Raw genomic sequence first — 15,311 nt, forward strand, 5'->3', positions numbered from 1 at the left:
AATTCCAGGGTCAATAGTCCACTCAGCTCCCACTGGGCATTCAACCTAACATAATCATTCCTAAATCAAACCTCATAGATTTCATGATTCACGTGGACAGCTGAGACACCTGCCTTCATTCCATCATCTCAGGGGGCTGCATGGTGCTTAGATCAGGTGGTGGTGGCACAAATCACCACCACAGAAGACCTGGAGAAAACAACAGAGAATAATGGATATTAGTACAGATTGCAGGTCCCTGAAGAATATGATAATTCTAAGCCCATATATTCTATTGGGAAAAAGCCATACTAAAATAATGAGTTTCTAGCAGTTAAAATGTTCCACAGAGTTAGCTTGGTGAATTTCAATAGGTAAAGTATTCCAGATTTTAGTTGCATAACAGCAGAAGGCCACCTCACCACCTCTGCTAAGCTTGATTCTAGGAATAATAAGTAGACCACCATTCAAGGATCTAAGGTCACTACTTGGGGTGTAGGGTGACAGGCATTCCAAAATACAGCATGGAACAAGATTATTTAAGGCTTTATAAACCATTAGTAATATTTTAAAGACAATTCTGAATGAGATTGTGGCTGCTGAATTCTGCACTAATTGCAACCGATTGATATCTTTCTTAGGTAATCCTGTTAGGAGAGCATTACAGTAATCTAGTCAACTGAAAACAAAAGCATGAACTAATTTTTTAGCGTCTTGTAAATTTATTAGAGGTCTAACTTTTGCAATGTTCTTTAAGTGAAAGAAAGCAGTCCTAGGAATCTGGTTACTATGCAATTTAAAATTTATGTCAAAGTCGATGATTACCCTAAATTCTTTACTTCAGACTTAATTTTCAAACCTAAGGAATCAAGTTTATTTCCAATATCCTTGCTTATATCCATGTTTGCCAAATCACTAAGATTTCTGTTTTCATCCTTATTTAGATAGATAGATAGATAGATAGATAGATAGATAGATAGATAGATAGATAGATAGATAGATAGATAGATAGATAGATAGATAGATAGATAGATAGATAGATAGATAGATAGATAGATAGATAGATAGATAGATAGATAGATAGATAGATAGATAGATAGATACTTTATTAATCCCAAGGGGAAATTCACATACTCCAGCAGCAGCATACTGATACAAAAAAACTCATCCAATTGGAAATACTGCTAAGACATTGGATCAGAGAGCCAAGAGCATCAGGGTCATCAGGTGCTAGCAATAAATAAAGTATGTGTGTTGTCTACATAGCTGTGGTAGTTCACCTTGTGGTTTGTAATGATCTGACCTAATGGAAGCATATAGATAGAAAAAAGCAGCTGACCCAATATAGATGCTTGAGGTACACTGTATACAATATCATGTATCTCTGAAGTACTGTATAATCACAACTAACAAAGAATGTTCTACCTGTTAAGTAAAACTGAAACCAATTTAAGATACCACCAAATAGGCCCACCCATTGACTGAGGCAACTTATAAGAATGCTGTGGTCTATTGGGTCAGATGCTGCACTCTTGTCTAAGAGAACAAGAACAGATATATGGCCTCTGTCCACAATAATTCACAAATCATTTTGTAATGTAACCAGTGCAGTTTCTATACTATGATTTGTTTTAAAACCTGCCTGAAACTTATCAAGAATATAATGTTTATTCAAGTAATCATTGATCTGCTTAATAACTGCCTTTTCTAGAATTTTACTTAAGAAAGACAGGTTAGAAATTGGCTTAAAATTGTCAAAGACAGAGGAGTCAAGATTACTTTTCTTGAGTAGGGGTTTAACAACTTCAGCCTTTAGACAGTCAGGGAAGAACCTCGTATCTACTTAGTTCACAATGTCAAGTATACTATTAATTAGGACATCAGAGACATTTTTAAAAAAGCCTGTTGATACTGATCAAGGATGTAGGTGGAGGGCTTCAACTGAGAAATTATTTTATGTAGCTCAGGTAGATTTATTCCATTAAAAGAATTTAACTCACTTAAAAGGTATTCTGGGATTCAATTAGATTAACTTTGGGGGGATGTACTATATTATTTCTAATATCATTTATTTTGTGTTTAAAATTATTAAATTGAAATGTTGATCAAGAAAATAGCAAGTAATTGCTGATGGAGAACTGATGTGCAGTGGTCTGGAACTACCCAGACATTTGAAACTAGGGTACTAGGGTAATAGGATGTTAGATGTACTGTATATCACAATGTATACAGTAACGTTACAGGAGGTTATGATTAAGCTATTCAACTCACTAGTGAGGCCTCACCTTGAGTGTTCTGTGTACAGTTTTGGTCTCCACATTACAAAAAAACAAACAGTGCTGGAGAAAGTCCAGAGGCAAGCAATTAGGTATAACCTCCCAGGAAAGATCATTTGTTTTAGTTTTAGCAAACAAAGATTAAGAGTTGATTGTACTGACTAAAAATGAGACAGTAAAAGATTTTAATAAAAAGGATCAGGAGATGGGCGGCACGGTGGCGCAGTGGGTAGCGCTGCTGCCTCGCAGTTGGGAGATCTGGGGACCTGGGTTTGCTTCCCGGGTCCTCCCTGCGTGGAGTTTGCATGTTCTCCCTGTGTCTGCGTGGGTTTCCTCCGGGCACTCCGGTTTCCTCCCACAGTCCAAAGACATGCAGGTTAGGTGGATTGGTGATTCTAAATTGGCCCTAGTGTGTGCTTGGTGTGTGGGTGTGTTTGTGTGTGTCCTGCGGTGGGTTGGCACTCTGCCCGGGATTGGTTCCTGCCTTGTGCCCTGTGTTGGCTGGGATTGGCTCCGGCAGACCCCCGTGACCCTGTGTTCGGATTCAGCGGGTTGGACAATGGATGGATGGATGGATGGATCAGGAGATGAGACAGAGTTGAGAAAACAGACAACAGTTGAAACCAAAAAAGACAGGAGATCAATTCTCACATTGTAAACACTAAGCAAAAACCAAAGTCTTTAAACCAGAATAATATTATTTTGTATCCAGGAGAATATAAATCAAATAAGCAACACATACCAACACAGGCGTGGGTATTATTATATCAGATACAGTACTCCAGAATAGAATGTGCTGGTCCTTATGCCGGTGCTCCATTTGATGTCGCATGTTGCATACTCTTGAGTGATTTTGGGAAAGATCACTGTGGCAACAGTTATCGCAATCCATATAAACACTCTTATTACAAATAATATGTTCTGGAAATAAGATGTTATCAAAACTCAACTTTATAAATATTGCATAAAGTAAAAAATTTGAAAATCATATTCCTTGGAGTCCAAAACCTCATATTTCATATACAATATGCACTCGGACCTCATAGGAAAGGGAAGAAAAAAAGTAAAGAAAACAGCACATTATAACATGATTGAAGTGTTTTAAATTAAGAAAGGAATTAGTACACTGGATCTCAACAAGAACATGGGGACAACAGTTGGAAACTTGCAAAGGGCAAATTTCACCCAATGTTGGCACATTTTTCTTCAGAAGAAGCACCATAGATACATAAATCACCAAGTAGTGCAGCAAAAATTAACACTTCAGGGACCTCTGAAACTCAATTCCATGTCATTTGGAAGAAATTAGGTGGATAGAATTAGTGAGTTTATTGGACTGAACATTAGAACTTTAGAACAATTTAGATAAGAACAGGCCATTCTGACTAACAAAGCTTGCCTGTCCTATCTGCTTAATCATACCAAAATAACATCAAGTGTAGCTTTGAAAGTCCATAAAGTTCTATTGTCCACAACACTACTTGATCACTTATTTCAAGTTTCTATGGCACTCTTTGTGAAGGAAAACTTTCTAATGTTTGTACGAAATTTGCCCATAACAAATTTCCAACTGTGTCCCCAAGTTCTTGATGAACTAATTTTAAAGTAACAGTCTCGTTTCACTAGCCTAATTCTCTTCATAATTTTAAACACTTCAGTCATATCTTTTCCTAATCTTCTTTTGCTCAAACTGAAAAGGTTCAGCTCTTTTAGTGTTTCCTCATATCTCATCCTGTAGCCATGGGTTCAGCCTAACCACTCTTCTCAGAAATTCTTCCAGCACTGCTATTTCCGGAATAGTGTGTTCTTGTGTAAATTGTTATTATTATTATTATTATATATATATATATATATATATATATATATATATATATATATATATATATATATATATATATATATATATATATATATATATTGTGATGGACAGCCGGCTACAGATTCCGGCCGCCACCCCCAGGCCGCCAGGAGGAGCTCTCCGGACAGCGGGAACGTGCCCTGAGTTCCAGCAGGGCCTCATGGACTCTGTAGTTTTTATACACAGCCCTGCTGGATACCTTGGGGGCCACCGGGAGTCGCTGTAGGGGGGCTAGTGGGCTCTTTTGTGCCCTATAACCCGGGAGTACGTCATGGTCATATGACAGGAAGAAACAACGTGCTCCCGGGTTGAAGAAAAGGACTGTTTACCCTGGCCCGGAAGCAATAAGGATTTGTGGGGTTTGAACAGGAACCACTTCCAGGTCAGGGGGTATAAAGGACTCCGGGGAAGCCCAATACACTGAGCTGAGCTGGGAGGTAGGGTGGCGAAGTGTCTGGGTGAGGAGGAGAGTATTGTATTATTGTAGTGGTTTATTATATGAGTAGTGTGGAGTGGAGGGTGCTTGGTGCACTATATTGCAAGAAAATAAAGTCTTGTATTTTCACCTGGTGTCTGGAGCGGTACCTGAGGGTTCAAGAGGTGGATCAAAGTGTTTACTGCTACTATATATATATATATATATATATATATATATATATATATATATATATATATATATTTTTTTTTTTTTTTTTTTTTAAGGAGGGAAGGTGTAGATTATTACATTTTTTGATTAAATGAATGTTAAGAGTAATAACCTCATTCTTAAGTCCAAAACTGGTGCACATGCATTAGTGGCCTGATGACTAAAAAAAATCATATAATTAAAAACAAAAATAATTCCAAGAGAAGTACATAATTAAAAAATATCCAGACTAAACTTTCCTAACTGCAGGTCCCAATGTAGTGCAGTATGCTGTCTCACAGCTCCAGAGTCCTGCGTTAAACTCCCAGGCCAGATGCTTTCTGTATGGAGTTTGTATTTTCTTCCTTGTGTTCTTGAGAGTTTCGTCCTATTTCTTAAAAGTGTGTGTCTTTGATTGACTGGTGACTCTAAAGTAGTCCTACATGAGTGAAACTTTGTGTGCTCTACTATGGATCGTCACTTTCTAGGATTGGATCACATTCACTGGATAGGCTCCTCCCACTCAACTGCAAACTTAATTTTGCAATAAGTAGATTAAAAAATATAAACCAGTGAAATATTCAGGCTAAAAAAATTCACAAGCTAATTCTATGTTAATATCAATTCACTTATTTTAACATATGGATAGCATTATGGCACAGTAGCTAGTGCTGTTTCATAGATCTACCATCCTGGGTTCAAATCCCACACCCAGTCATTGTCCATGCAGAATATGCACATTCTTTCTGTGTCTGCAAAGATTTTCTCCCACAAGCTCAAAGGAAGACTGTGGGATTTAACCTCTGTAGCTCTACGATTGCCAGGACCCTAGGACTGGGTCTCAAGTTGTCTACTACCTTGAGCCTAGATCTCTAGGATAGGCTGCAGCCATCATAACCCTGAGTTGTATTAATCAAGTTTGGAAATGTTATGTATGTTTATTTCATAGTGAAATCAAATAAGGCTTCCTTTTTATGTTTCTTGTGTAATGTGTAACAGTTATCATTATAGTACATTAAGTATGGCAGCAGAGAAATTTATACAAAATTAATAACATTACTTATGAACTGGAGTTTTAATTTTAAATTTCCAGCTAGATAATTATGCAGAAGCAAGTCTGACTTGGATTAATGAAGAAAAAAAGCAGAATAGATAGAGACAGTAACAATTCTGATTTATTAAAGGACATTTGTAATTTAATGATTTAAATTACAGAATACATTAAGTGACATTTGAAAGCTGAAAAGAAATCAAAAGATGTTGCTATTTCTCCAGAAAATAAAATGATTTAAAATAAATACCAAAGAAATAGAGTTGAAGACTGAAGAGTGTGAATATTATACATTTAAAAAATATCGGGGAAATGCTCTTTCTATGGTAAGAATTAATTTAGAGTAATAAACAATTTGTTATTTTGAAATCACTTAGATAGTGTTGAAAATTCTTCTAGATTTATTTATGCATAAATAAAATGACCCAGGATAGATTTTGAAATGTTTGGGGTTCCAGGCTTGATACTTCATTTAATTGCTGTAATGGTTAGGCAAGAAATAGAAGAAATATTTGGTAACAGTGCTCTGAGAGTGATAATGTGCATCTCTTAGTTGCAAGGTCTAGAACTAAAGCCTAATTCAGTTCAGGCCTTTGTGCATTGAACTGACTGGAAGAGGTGAATCATTTGTGGCCCCAGAAGTGACATCAGTACTCTGTTTTCATCATATGGAAACTGTATGATTACCCATGGCAATTCTCAGACTTTGCTTCGACGCAACTTCGAATTAACCCCTGCAAATGAGTCACTATCCTCATAAGGCTGACAAACTAAAACAGAGATATGATGAAGATTTAAAAAAAGTATTCAGGCAGGACCCAAACCAAGGTGTTGATTACTTGTAATCAAACATACTACCAACCATCTCAACTATTCTGCAACTGTTGAAGATCAGAAGAAATATTATATTTTCTAATGATTGCATTTGAAACATCATAGTTGTTTCCCCAAGATTACATGGAAACAGGGAAGCACTTCTTTTTAGTCGGAGAAAGCTCGCTCAGACAGACAGACAGACAGACAGACAGACAGACAGACAGACAGACAGACAGACAGACAGACAGACAGACAGACAGACAGATAGATAGATAGATAGATAGATAGATAGATAGATAGATAGATAATGAAATTATTTTCCTTTCTCTTTTCATTACAGACTCTGCAGAGTGCCTGTACTGCCCCGAGGGCTTCTGGTCTAATGAAAAGCGAGACTCCTGCACCCCCAAACTGATTGAATTCCTGTCCTTCCAGGAACCATTGGGCGCAGTTCTGGTGTCCCTCTCTGTGGTGACATCATTGATGCCAATCTCTACTCTTGCCATTTTTCTCTGGCACCATCGTACACCCATAGTGAAGGCTAACAACCGGCAGCTGAGTTATGTGCTTCTCTGCGCTCTGGCCATGTGTCCCTTGTGCTCTCTGATTTTCATTGGCCGACCTTCACCAACCTCCTGCATGCTTCGCCAGACTGCCTTTGGTACGGTATTCGCACTCAGTGTATCTTGTGTCTTGGCCAAAACTATCATGGTGGTGATTGCTTTCAGGGCTTCCAAACCAGGCAGTGGATTACAGAAGTGGGTTGGGTCTTGTTTACCAAATTCCATTGCTTGTGGGGGAACACTGTTTCAGGTAGGTATCCTCAAATATATATATTTTTTAATTGTAAATTGGTTGGCACTACTCATTCAGAGATTTTTGGGCTCCCTGTTTAAACGCAGCTGCCAGTCGTGAACTGGGCCCTTCGTCGCACAGCATTATGATTTTTTATAAGGGAAACAAAATTACAAAACAAAACCCTTGGACATTGATTCGATAGGAACGGCCTACTCGGAATCACTGTCCGAATAGTAATTATGTGGTGGTGGAGGAGCATTTCTGCTTCTCTCCGTTCACAGTCCGTCTCGTTTTCATGACGCTGTCGTTTCCTCTCACGATCTCTTCTCAATCTTTCTCCAATCTCGCAGGTTGCTTTGAGGCAATCCAAAGAGTAAGGCAATATACACGGAGCAATGGTTATAAAAGGGGGACACATAGGTATCCAGGCTCTTTAAAGCATAAATAGGGATCACTTCACTGACATGTGAGCAAGCCAGGGTACAACTGTGAGACGTGCAGCACTCGCTGGCTACATTGTAACAATAATAATTTCCAGAACGTGCTGTAATGTTGTCATTCATTTTACCCACTGTCTTTCTTTCATTCATATATTACGTAGGCACGTACCTTTTATCTTCGGCAATCTCATTCTCTAACCAGGCCTCAGGAGCTAACCAGCGTAACACTGTCCACCACCCCTTTCGTTATTCCGGCACATTGTTGACATCCGTGAGTAACAACAACGTACTAAACTGGAAGGTGGTCTACGCATGCGTGGAATTCGCGGACAAACAAAGATCAAGATCCAAATGAAGATTATATATAAAGATTTTTCTTTTGTTATTTAACTATAAATTTGTCTTTTACTCTGCAGATGATGATTTTACTGCGCACATCTGAGTAACTAGGTTTAGAAAACAAGATTGGCTTTCAGTTTTGCCAGTCACAAGCATTAAAAAAGGAAGCCATCAACCAGTAGCTTTTTGAACTTACCCTAGTTATATTATGTCCTGTTGGAGAGAAATGTGAACAAGGCAAGTTATGGTGAGCAATGTCATGACATACAACCCTTTAAAGTTTTATTAGCAAAATGTTCCAAAGAATGATATCAACACTTGAAAATGTTGGTGATGCCCCAATGGCAAGTGAAAACACCACCACTAGCTCTTCCAACTTTTGCAGTGGGAGCTGGAAATCCTACAACCACTCTGCTTTCAAATGTTGATGGATCGGTTAAGATCTCAGATTTGTCCAATACTGATGAGCCGCCAACTCAACCTATACTGAAGTTTCCAATGTTTCTAACAGCTAATAAGGCACATAGTTTGGCGCCCCACTGATACAGCGTACAAGGAATATCATAATCATTGCAAAAATCAAACCCACTTGTGTGCTGTTAATTAGAAGTTGTACTTGAACTTTATGGAAAGGCAACATAGTTTCTAAGAATTTCTCTTGGTGTATCATCGATTCATATAACAAGGCACATAGAATTAAACAAAACAGTGTACAATACATGACACCAACCCGACATATATACAGCAAACACAAATATATAAAACAATATACACAATATATATACAATATTATATACACAATATATAATTGCACTCCTGTCCAGTAGTATATTAGACTAGAGGCCTCCGCCCCCTGCTCGCTTCACTTGCCCACCCCCGACCCCATACCCCCCAGGTGCACAACGCGCCAGCCACTTTGCATCTCTGCCGCTCATGTTTTGCAGAGGGGGGCTGAACGCACGCTAAGGAGATGCGGGCACTCCTCCGAAACCCCCTCTTAAACGGTGATACAATGGGAAACAAATACATTTTTTTTACCTCCTCTGTGCTCGATCGTCTGTTGGCTTGCTGCTGCTGCTGCCGTGCTGCATGATCTGCATGTCGTGCAGCGATTCGAACATTACAGCAGCTATCCTTTTGTCTCACTGCCTTGTCTCGCGGGACGTTAAAGTGTCTCCGAGAAGGTCTTATCTCAACCCAAGATTTTTTTATATAATAGAGAGATAAGTCCTATAACATAATTCATATTGAATGGAGGACAGGAGAAATCAGGAAAGACAGAGAGTTTAACCATAATGACTGCAGTAGGCAGGTAGCTGTTTCTATGTCTAGTAGTTCTTTCATTTAGTGAATGCTAATATTTCCTTAATGGTAATGACTGATGAAGATGGTTGCCCGGATGAGTGTAGTCTTGGCTTTTATTTCCAGCTTGTTTCCTGACTTGTGATGTATACAGGACCTCAATGGAGTCATGTTTTAGTCATACAATCTTTTCCTCTGTCCGAATAACACACTGCAGTTTATGTTTGGGTTGAGCAGATGCGCTGTCATACTAGACTGGTAATGAGAAAGCGAGAATGCTTTCAATGACAACTATGTAAAACTGTACTGCCACTGACTGGGAAAGGTTAAACTTTTTTGAGATGACAGAAAAAAACATCCACTGCTGTTAAGAGTAGTTATGTTTTCATCCCATTTCAGATTGTGAGAGATAGTTGTGTCAAGAAATTTAAATGATTCTACCCTGTTGACAGTGACATCATTTATAACTAGGGGAGTAGGAGGTGAGGGCTGTCTCCTAAAATCTATAGTCATTTCTACTGCTTTCAAGGAATATAAGTTAAGATGGTTGAGGACCAAATGGCCAGCCAATCTGCCTCCCTCTGATGTGGCACCTCATCCGTGTCTACGATAAGGCCAATCAGGGTGGTTTCATCAGCAAACTTTGGGTGAATCACCAGAGGTGCAGTCACTGGTGTACAGAAACAAAAGAAGAGGAAACAGAACACAACCCTGAGTGGACTCTGAGCTCAGGGTCAGGGACTCTGACTGATATTCACCCATCTTCACTGTCTGACATCTATTATATAGAAAGTCCAAGATTCAGAGACATGTGGCATAGTCCACATTCATACTGAGAAGTTTGCCATGGAGAAGCTCTGCTATGACTGTATTAAATGCGGAACCGAAATCCACAAAGGATTTGAGATGTTACTGTTCAAAATTATGACAGGTATTATTGGGGGTTTCGTGACTTGCGATAGACTGGTGTTTTGTACATACCATCAAAAGGCAGGCAGTTTATTTTCAAAATTTTGTAAGTGTACTTAAAATAGTGTTAACAAAAATGCATTCAGACTAGACAAGGAAAGAAATAAAAAAAAATTGGATGACCCTGTTTACATTGGCATGGCTGGATTTCTAAAATGACAAGAGTTTTTTAAATGGCTAAAACGTTTCATAATTAGCAGAAAAGAGATAAATGACAGTGAAGTAATTACTGTCCTTTAGAATTCAATGTTGTTGGCACCTGTGTCATTTCTCAGAACTCACTGAATACAATTAAGGGAATAAACTCTACTGAAAAGCAGTAAAATACTAAAAAAAATAGCTTATAATGCTATGGGATGTATTTAAATATTTATGAAAAATGTGTAGGCCAGGGCAGCATAGTGGTGAAGTGTTGCTGCCTTTCAAAAAGGACACCAGGGTTTGGGTCCCAGGTAATCCCTATGTGGAGTTTGCATGTTCTCCCCATGTCTGCATGGGTTTCTTCTGGGGTCTCCAGCTTCCTCCCACAGTCCAAAGACATGCAGGTAAATTGGCAATGCTAAATTGGCCCTGGTGTGGGTTGGTGGTTGTGTGTAGTCTCCCTACAATGGACTAGCACTCTGTCCAGGGTTTGTTCCTGCTATGTGCCCTATGCTAGTTGGAATAGGCTCCAGCACCCCACAGCCCTGATCTGTGTTAAGTGGGTTAGAAAATGGCATGACATATTTGTATTCCAGATGATTACATGAGATCAATTACAAGGAAGAATGACACATTGATTGTGAAATTGATTGTTCTAAAAACCAAACCCACAAAGACTGAACTTGAAAACAACACTTTAGGCACCAAGTGTGGAAGTTTATTTAAGTCACTAAAAAAAAAAAAGAATTGAGTTATCTTAAAATAATTATTACATTGTTTCACAAAATTATAGCATTAGCACACAAAAGACTTTGTCTGGTGTCAGCATTCTCATCCTGCACATACATGCTCCAGACACAGTGTGACAGCTAGTGAGGGATTGATTAAGGATGGGCATAGCATGCAATCAATTGACAAGAACTGAAAACCACCAATTAATCCTGCATGTGCTCGGGTTGGGAGTTGAATTCTGTTTGATTGCTTTCCTTTTTTATTATTTTTTTTCTTTTTAGTTTTGTTTTCCTTGCTTTATGATGAAGTCATTTTGACTTTATTTTGTGCATTATTATTTTCTTCAAATAAAAATAAATTCTAAAAAAAAAAAAAATAATGCTACGTATGCTGAAGGTGTACATTTAACCTACCTAGTAAAGGGGCACTTGATTAGACGCTATAAACATCCTTAATCTATTCCTCATTAACGATCACAGGATGTCCAGAGCACACATTTGCACAATGATACCAACTATACCAGACACTATACTTTGTGTAATAACCCAATGCTTTTCCAAATAACTCAATAATTATTCCACAATATTGCTTTTTTCCTGTGGAATAATGCAATAATTTTGTGTAATAATGCAATGAGAAGTGCCTCTTGAATGGCAGGAATAAGCATTAATTCAATTTCACAAGGGTGTAATGTAAAATACTATACTTGAACACAGTTGAATATTTTAGTCACTAGGGGTACATGATCTTTAGGGTAGTCATGCTTAAATTTGGGGTTGTAACCAGTGAAATGAAGGATGCCAAATTACTCAGTTTCAATGAGTTTCATGAAAGTGCCTGCTCAGAGACTTAGCTTGGATGCGACATAAGATCAACATAGTGTGCATTTTCAGATGTTTAGTTATGTCCCAGTCCTCTTCAAAAGGTGCCACAGACTTGTGCTTTAAAGCATATTGTACTTAAGATCCCTTCAGGAGGCTGTACTTAATAAATTACATAATGTGGATAACTTCCATTTTTGTTTGGTTTATTCTGGTATATCCAATCACCTTTCAACATGAGTGTGCACTTTGTAGTTATTGCTCTTCTCTTTTTATGCATTTTGTTATACTGTTTATTATACTGTACCAGTAACGGTAGACAGCACAATAATGTGCAGTGAATACACTAGACTTATAGTTTTCATACTCTTTCTCTGTATGTTTAGCATTCATTTGCTCAGAGGTTGATGTGCTTGCTGCTTCCTGAGCAGCTCTTCTTTTCTACACCGTAGTGGCCTACTTCTTCTTTCGTTGGCATCTTTTTGTGTTAAAGCTGATTAAATCAGTGTTTGTGTTGCAGTTACTTAGTACGTTTTCTTTAATTTTTCACTTAAGCTGGCACTAAAGTCTTCAATCTGCCTCAAGAATGATTTAAGATATGAAGAGGTAGGGGAAGTGATGGCGAAGGTAGTAAGGATGAGAACGGCCCTGCTAGCCGCTGCCGAAAGTTGATTATGCAATAAAATAAAATAAAATAAAAGTAAAAAGAGGAATAACTTTGGAGGTCAATCATCACCCCAAAAGCGGATAGTAGACGTCATGTAGTATATGTGTACTAAATTTCAGGTCAATAGGTCAAATGATTTGAGAGCTATAGGTGATCTAAAATCCTGGACAGACTAACGAACAGCCACAGTAGTGTATTATATATAAAGATGTATTGTGTCTGCATGTTCAAGATTGTATGATTATATATATGTCATGTTTAAAGTATTATTGCTGCTATCGTAATATCATACGTGTTTTTTCAAACTATCAGGTGGTGTCAAATTTTGTTTTTAATTGAATGTTTTGTTATGTCATGTCATTTTCTAACCCGCTTAATCCAAACCAGGAGTGGCTGGAGCCTATCCCAGCTAGCATGGGGTGTAAGTCAGGAACAAAGCCTGGACAGGATGCCAGTTCATCACAGGGAACACACACACACCAAACTTACACTTGGGGCAATTTAGAATAAATAAAGAACTCTGTGACAACAAAGTCCCTGATGAAGTGACTGAAAGTGTAAAAATGCTCCAACTTTAAACAAGTCTCTGAACACACTTGAATGTCATGCCATGCTTCCATTATTTTACTTGTTTAAGTCTGTAATGATTATAAAATCATATTTTCTCACTGTAGTGATCCTTATTTACAGTTTAGCTGGCTTTTGTATATATAGCCCCTGTCACCTTATAGAAAAGACATGAATCTAGAAAATGAATACTGTATACAGTATGTGAGACATTTTATGCTATCCTATATGTAGGTCCACTACATCGTTTTTAGCATTTATAAAGTTTGTTTCTTATGTCATGTCATGGAATCCACATTTTTCATTTCATCCTGTGTAGTAGAAAATAACCAGTAGGTAAGGGTATATATATATATATATATATATATATATATATATATATATATATATATATATATATATATATATATATGGTTGAAATAGTTTACTGTCAAATAATGCAAAGAGTACGCGACATGTGTTTCGCCCTAATTCTGGGCTCATCAGGCGTGCACACTCACTGCTCGGGGAATTGAAACTCGGACGTCAGCGCCAGAGGCAAAGCCTCTAACATTGCGCTACGGCATGTTGTTCATTCATTTGACAGTATGTAGATCGGGGTAATTACATTCATTGCATTCGTAGTCTGTGTCACAATCTGATTGTATGGGTGGTTACCTACTAGGTAACGCTTGTGGTTGGTCAGCAAGTCGGCTAACATCCGCCACGGTGCCCTCATTTCAGTTGCGAGAAGCAGATCATAGAATGGTTGAAACAGTTTACTGTCAAATAATGCAAAGAGTACGCGACGCGTGTTTCACACTAATTCTGGGCTCATCAGGCGTACACACTTCTTACCTGGTAGGTAACCACCCATACAATCAGATTGTGACACAGACTACAAATGCCGTGAATGTAATTACCCCGATCTACATGCTGTCAAATAAACAAACCACACGCCGTGGCGCAGCATTAGGGGCTTCGCCTCTAGCGCTGACGTCCGAGGTTCAATTCCCCGAGAGGGGGTGCAGTGAGGGTATACGCCTGATGAGCCCAGAATTAGGGCGAAACACGTGTCGCGTACTCTTTGCATTATTTGACAGTAAACTATTTCAACCATATATATATATATATATATATATATATATATATATATATATATATTTGAAAAATGGGGTTGCACTTTTCTTAGGTATAATATAAAATATATCACTCTGTTTCCAATTTCCAGATCATGATCTGTGTGACATGGCTAGCAGCATCTCCACCTTTTCCAGAGAACAACACCAAAGCACATACTAGTACAGTAATTTTGGAGTGTAATGAAGGATCCTCCCTGGCCTTCTGGTGCATGCTGGGATATATGGGCATGCTTGCTTTCATCAGTTTTATTGTGGCATTTTTAGCACGGAAACTTCCAGACAGCTTCAATGAAGCAAAGTTCATCACGTTCAGCATGGTGGTATTTGTCAGTGTGTGGCTGTCCTTCATCCCTGCGTATATCAGCACAAAAGGGAAGTACATGGTTGCTGTGGAGATATTTGCCATCTTGTCGTCAAGTGCCGGCCTTGAAGTTTGCATTTTTTACCCAAAATGCTACATAATTCTTCTGAGACCAGAGTGGAATACTCGTGAGTATCTGATGGGAAAGAAGACCATTACTGAATAACTATAGAGAAAGGGAAAATTAGAATTTATGAAGTTTTCTCCATGTGGTAGACATGCCAGTTTCAGAGATTGTACTCCTGCTAGCAATTTATGAATAAATTAATTCTAATAAACTGCCAGCAATCTTAATTAAATTAAACTTGTATTTTTTTTTAGATAAAGTAGTGGTCCTCAGGTTCAATCTAAATCCAATCCCTTCAGACCACAGAACTTCTTATTAATACTATGGATTTTCATCTACTATATCAGGTCATTCTTATATTAGATATAGTTATTTTCTGAG

The 15,311-nt window shown here is 38.2% G+C and overlaps 1 protein-coding gene across 1 annotated transcript in view; it reads left to right on the top strand.

The window, feature by feature from the left end:
• LOC114649573 (extracellular calcium-sensing receptor-like) overlaps nt 1-15,085 on the top strand; it is a 34,777-nt gene extending 19,692 nt beyond the window's left edge. The window contains exons 7-8 of the mRNA XM_051924777.1: nt 6,946-7,418; nt 14,592-15,085. Coding sequence (XP_051780737.1) covers nt 6,946-7,418; nt 14,592-15,029 — 911 coding nt within the window. The 3' untranslated portion in view covers nt 15,030-15,085. The remainder of the gene's footprint in view (nt 1-6,945; nt 7,419-14,591) is intronic.
• Nucleotides 15,086-15,311: the final 226 nt, after the last annotated feature.

This window comes from Erpetoichthys calabaricus, chromosome 3 (assembly GCF_900747795.2).
Source record: "Erpetoichthys calabaricus chromosome 3, fErpCal1.3, whole genome shotgun sequence".
Taxonomy (NCBI): Eukaryota; Metazoa; Chordata; class Cladistia; order Polypteriformes; family Polypteridae; genus Erpetoichthys; species Erpetoichthys calabaricus.